Below are 6287 nucleotides of genomic sequence, written 5' to 3' on the forward strand. Positions count from 1 at the left end.
ACCAAACAAACCTGGTCAAAGACCACACAGGTGAAGGTCTGCCCTCTGTGCTTCCTGCTCAGCACCTATTAACACCCATCCCTGTATATTTAGTGACTAATTTAAGCATTTTTTTTTTTGTTTTAAAGTTATTACTTTGTAAACTCTTTGATTAAACGTATTGGACAATTGAATCATTATATATGTGTGCACACCTATATTTCATTAACTCCCTTAGTTAGGATAATAAAAACAGAAACCTGTACTTTGGCCTTAAGATTTGTAGCCACAGTTGTAGTATTTTTATTTGCTTTGATTTTGATTCCAACAAACAGCATGTCAGGCAGTCGGATTTCCACTGTGAAGTAAGGATGCCTGATTATAGCAGAAATCAAAACTAGGATTATTTAGCTGAGATTTAACACATTTACTTAAAAAAAACATACATAAAAAAAAAATGATTAGTGGATTAGAATGGCAGTGTGCTATCCCTTTAAACTGGCTGTAGGTGGGGATGTAAGAGTGATTGGTTGTTTGCTTTTTCTACGCACTTTGTCCGCTGATATGGACTCCAATCCCAGCCAATCCTGATCAGATACGAATGTAAGATAACAAAGGAACAGACAGATAGATGGATGAACTACACATGTGGATTCATACCACAAGATCCTCTAAACACTGTAAAGCTAGCACATAGCTACCACAGTACTAAACACCTACCTTGTCCAATTATAAACCATGGAAGTCATAGGTAAGGATTTGCAGATTTTAACCCCCCCAAAAAAGTAATTAACAGTCACCTCAAGAGACAAAGCTTAGAACAATGGGAGTTCACCATTGGGATCTGCCTTCACATGGCACTGTAGACAAAATGGTTCCCTAAAAAGTCAATGTAGAAGGTCCTGGTTTTCCCACATACCTCAATTAATAAACAACGGAAAATCAGGGATAAAACTAATTGCCACCAGTGCACCTAAGCTCCAGAACTTCATTTTCAGCTATACTGTTGCTTAATTCTTCAGTGTCACGGAAAGATGATTAACAATTAGGAAAGGGGCTACTGGTGTGTATCTGTAGCTCCCATGTGTGCACTTTTCAAACTACATGATGGAGGAGTTAACCCCACTGAGGCTCAAAGCTACCACCTGTCAATATCCTATTAACAATTCAGGCACCAACTGTCAAGCAGACTCAGCAGAAAGAACAGTGAAACATGGCATATGCTAATTGGAGTGTTCAGTAGCCCATGACAATAAGGACTACAGGGAACAGTGAGCATGCATCCACACTATTATACTTTTTGGGACTGGGGGAAAGCCTAATGGTAAAGGAACGACACCAAAACTTTATAGAAACAGACCAAAACTCACATGATGCAACAAGAAAGCCCAAAAATGCAAGTCGTTGGTGTTGCAGAAATCTTTAGTATTAATAAACTTCTTTATATTTTAATGCCTTTCCAAAATTCACCAAGGTACATGTACAGTAAACAAAGATTTTCAAAATGCAAACTAACTAACATATTTATGACACTGGTATATCCCCACAGTTGTGTGAGAGCCAGTGAGTGTCTGCACATATGCCCACACATTCATCCCCTGAATGTCTTTCCAGCAGTTTGAAATTAGTTGGCTCCCAGAACAGCAGCTGACCAAATGTTATTTGCAACTCTGTGTTATCTAACTCATAATTACTGAGTTCACTGATGAGTGCTTTCATTTTCACTAGAATGCACTCATTTTGTCTGAGTTTTTGAATCCAGCACATTTTCATCGCAGCACTTTGCTTTCACACCTCCCCAAAAACTTCGATGCCTAGTTCAACTGGAGCTAAGACGATAGAAAGCGGTTTAAAAACTTGAATGAAGGTCTCCAAAGGTGAACTGTTAAATGCAAAGTTTGCTGAGGCGTGAGTGCTGCTGGTTTGGAAATCCAAACCAGACAGCCACCTATTCCCCGCAACCTCCACTACATTTTGATATTACGATATTTACGATATTTACGATATTTAAATTAAAATAAAGCCATTGTTCAAAATAAAGTTTTTAAAATATAATGCACCAGTTTTTGCATAGAAATGATATGATATCAATATTAACCAACCGTTTGCCATTTTATGCAAATATAATTACCTACATTTTCACAAAGAAGTTAGATAACAGGTCCTAAGTACAGTCAGTTAGATTTCTTTGGCATTAACTAATACTCTGTAGCTAGCACAGCAGCTCAATGGCTACATCATTTTGCTAGAATAACAGATTTAGGTTTGGAAACCTTTTACAGCACTTAAAGTAACAAAACTACATGTTATCAACTTCAGCAATGTTATCTATAATTCAGCTGTCTTCGGCAGCCTGTCTCTCCCAAACAACATCTCCAGCCCTACACAAAGCCAAGTGGAAAGCTAGTAATTTGTTTATTAGTCTAAAACCAAAGATGAACAGATGCTGAGTGATCTCAAACATATGTAAGTCTCATAGCAGGTTAGTGAGTCCTGGCTATAGCACTATTTGCTCTGCTGCTGAGTTACAGCTACACCACCAAACAAAGAGTATGGGCTTTTACTCTCACTGTTTTTGCCTTTTCACAGCAGAGGCAGCAACACAGTTATTGACACTCTGAAATGCTCCTCTGTACAGAGTAACAGAACAAAACAAAGACTAAGAAAAAGTGAGATGGCAGGGAAACCACCCCAGGGGTGGTGTTGCAGCAATGTGATGTCTGGACACTGCTCCTGACTGTAACAACTATGGCAGCTACGGTGATTACTGTACTGCAGCTGAAAGAATTTGTAATGATTTTAGCTCTCAGCAGTACCTTGGGTTTTATTTGATTTTGGGAAGTAAGGCAGTAAGGTGCATTACTTAACTTTACTACACTGCAAAATATGGAGCAATGACACTTTATGTACTACAAAACTGAAGAACTAATGTCATATTTTTTGTATATTTTTTCAAATTCTGACTTGACACAATCTCGTGAATCCTTTCCTCCAACCGCCAGACAAGAAGACAAGCACACACATGCGCCAGATTCAATTTAAAAAGAAAAAGAAAAAGGGATGAACATAAAATATGGATTTAAATTTCTTGATCTTTTTGATTCCTAGCTACTAGTTGAGGGTCACTCATTTAAACTAGTTAATAATGTTTGCTTAAATCTTTGAAATACATCTACCAAGTGAAATTAAACATTTTCAAAGGGGAAGTTATACACGCTCTGTGTAATCTCTAAATGGGAAGCCTAAAGCTTGTTCAGATAATAACTTTGTGAAAGGACACTGGAAACTAACTTGCATAAAAGCCAGTGAGCCACACTACAACAAAAACCTGCCCATTCGTTATGTCTAACTATGTAAAGAAATGAAGCAGTCAGTCCAAAATTTGCTTCTCATTCATATCTATGTGGCATATATACATTTATTCGGTTTCTACTCTGCTCTATTTTACCGTGTGCACGTTCTGTATAATGAAAAACATACATCTTTCATCTGAACAAAACAGCAAAGCTGTAAAAGAGAGAATATCATAAGGAAAACAGCATTTCATCATCCTTTCAGTCTGATCACAAACCAACAAAGAGTCCTTCAATGTACTCTTTTGAAAACCTTACATTAAAAAAGTTTTAAAAGCGTGCATATTTTGATTACAAACTAAAGGTAATTGTAAGCTGTTAGAGTTCCTGATATATATTTTTAATTAGGTTATAATGGAGTAACATCTGATAAATTTTTTTCTTTCTTTGCACCTGTACTTAACCATGCAGGAATGCTTTGTCTTGGCACGTTTTTGGAGAAATTTGAGTGCGAGACTTCATTCCTTTGGCATGCTCAAACTTTGAGTGCTGTTTTTGATTGCAATGCTTGTCTCCTCATCAACTCCATCAACGCAAGCTAAATCTGGAACACAGCAGCCACAACAAAGGGGGTGGCTGTGTTAAAGTTAAATGCTCATTATTATCAAAGTACATGTAAAAATATCCTAAACCTTGCAGAGCATGACTTAGCTACTTATTAAACTCCATCCTGTTATTACAGCTTTATAAATCCAGTGCCGCCCTCACGATATCAGGCAACTTTTTTCATGTATTTATGAGTGTTTAAAAATGATTAATTTACATCATATTTCAAGAATTCAGTCTAATTTTTTGAATCCAGCACATTTTTAATTAGAGAGTTTTGCTTTTACACTTTCCCAGAAGCTCAATGCTAAGTTCAGCTGAAGCTACAATGATAGAAAACTATCATCGTAAGTCTAGTTACAAGGCACACTGGACCTGGACTTGAAGAAGGAGCAGGTAAATCAATGTCCTCAACAATTATTCTTCACTACCTAAAAGCAAACCTTTTGTGTGTGTGTGTGTGTGTGTGTGTGTGTGTGTGTGTGTGTGTGTTTGGGGGGGGGGGGGGGGTGTAATCTAAATAGCCTATGGCATTAAAAATTACATTTTATGATCTCAGGTGAGACCACAGATTCATTCCAGTTAAACAACAGCAAATATAGCAGTTCTTTTTGCTGCTTGGGGATCTTTTTTTCCCACCCTAGGGGTACACATACACAGAGAGATGGGGTTATTTTCAGAAGTATCAAGAGCATTCAGAATTTTAAAAAGAACAGTTTGGATATATGGACCAGTACCTCATTAAAAAGAAATAACTAAAGCTTTCAGAAACTGCATATCGTTGTCAAGTGTATCTGGGTCAGGACTTTCTCACCTTTGTTACAATACACTGGCTGCCTGGTAGCTGATTTTAAACTTACAGAAATTACTTCTAAAGCCTTACATGGCCTCTTACATACATGCATTATACATTTACTCATACTTGTGCTCCTCAATTCAATCCAAGCTTTTAAAAATCATATACATAACATAAAAGACAAACATGCAGACCTGAATTTTTAATGGGTGTTTTGCGACACCCAACCCAAAAAAGCTATGTATTGTTCCCAAATAAATTAGGAAATGTTTTCTTTGGGTAAGAGCTAGCATTGCACTATCCTTTGAAGCATAATCATTTTAGTCTCTGGGTGTTTCGTGTAAACATGCAATAATAATAATCTTAGACAAACAACTGAAAGATACACCTTCCTGTGTTTGTGTTCAATATGACATGGCCCACTGTTAACACAACACCAAAAACACACACAAAAACAGCTAGCTGTCAACAACTGGCTCAAAAACACTGGTTAAGGTGATGTTAGTGTTGCGTTTGGCATGTTGAAACGGAAACACGAACAGCTAGAGCTGTTCATTTGATAGTGATCCCAGTGTTTTGTTTTTAGCCGCAAGTTAACTTCGTTGACAACAGCATGACGGGCTACAAGGTTAGCAGCTACCCGTCTAACCAATAATAAACTAAATGCTTCTATCGTCAGTCACTTGTTAATGTCAATATTTAGCTGGTTAGTTCGGCAGTCAAGTAATTGTTTCGTGGGGTAACTCACGCTGGCGAGCTAGCTAGTTAACGTTAGATTTAATGGCAAGTGCTAGCTCTACTAGCAGCTATTTCATCGTTTTGTTACACACTGCGTCATTACGGAGCTTTCTTATAGCTCATAGGAGGCACGGTTACTTACATAAGCAGCGATAAAAACACCACTCAGTCCAAAGTAATAACGTCTTCACCGATTCAGAGTACGTCTTTGCTCAGTGTGTCTGCAGTGATGGAGTACTGCGCTAATAGTTCCGTGTTTCAGAGAGGGTGGGACAACATCTCCGTACCAGCCCCATGCATTTCACACAGGCACCCTCCCATCATCCCTCCGTCCAGGTTTAGGCGGAATTACAGTGTAAGTAAAGGAAAATCAAAAGTCTTGTGGGGACTTTAAGTTGTCTAATCGAATAGGTACATTATGGTCAGCACAGCACAACTGTTTTACTTTTTTTTTTTTATAGGGCTTACAGAGAAGGGTCCAAAAAGAGAAAATATTCAGAGAGTGGCAGTTCTCTTTGTGAACAGACAGACTGCTTCAAGGGAAGGCAATGCACTCAACTCACTCAAATAACCACTCTTTACAAGGAAGGCATGCAGAAGAGCATCTGTGAACACACAACACACTGCTACAGCTGCATAGGACCTCACCAAGTGGGACTCTTATTAGCTCAGAACAGGAAAGAGGCTGCAATTGACACAAACTCACCAAAACTGGACAATAGAAGACTGGGGAAACATCGCCTGGTCGGACAAGTCTCGGTGTCTGTTCTAACAGTTGGCTGGTAGGTTCAGAATTTAGTGTAAAGACCATGAAGGCGTGGATCCATCCTGCCTCACAGCAGTAGTTTAGGCTGCTGCTGCTGGTGGTGTAATGT

At 38.4% G+C, this 6287-nt stretch overlaps 1 protein-coding gene across 1 annotated transcript in view; it reads right to left on the bottom strand.

Moving 5' to 3' along the window:
- Window positions 1-5683, bottom strand: part of micu1 (mitochondrial calcium uptake 1) — a 37372-nt gene extending 31689 nt beyond the window's left edge. Inside the window, exon 1 of the mRNA XM_082556606.1 lies at window positions 5555-5683. Coding sequence (XP_082412732.1) covers window positions 5555-5556 — 2 coding nt within the window. The 5' untranslated portion in view covers window positions 5557-5683. The remainder of the gene's footprint in view (window positions 1-5554) is intronic.
- Window positions 5684-6287: the final 604 nt, after the last annotated feature.

Source organism: Aulonocara stuartgranti (assembly GCF_965226115.1).
Source record: "Aulonocara stuartgranti genome assembly, chromosome: 13".
Taxonomy (NCBI): domain Eukaryota; kingdom Metazoa; phylum Chordata; class Actinopteri; order Cichliformes; family Cichlidae; genus Aulonocara; species Aulonocara stuartgranti.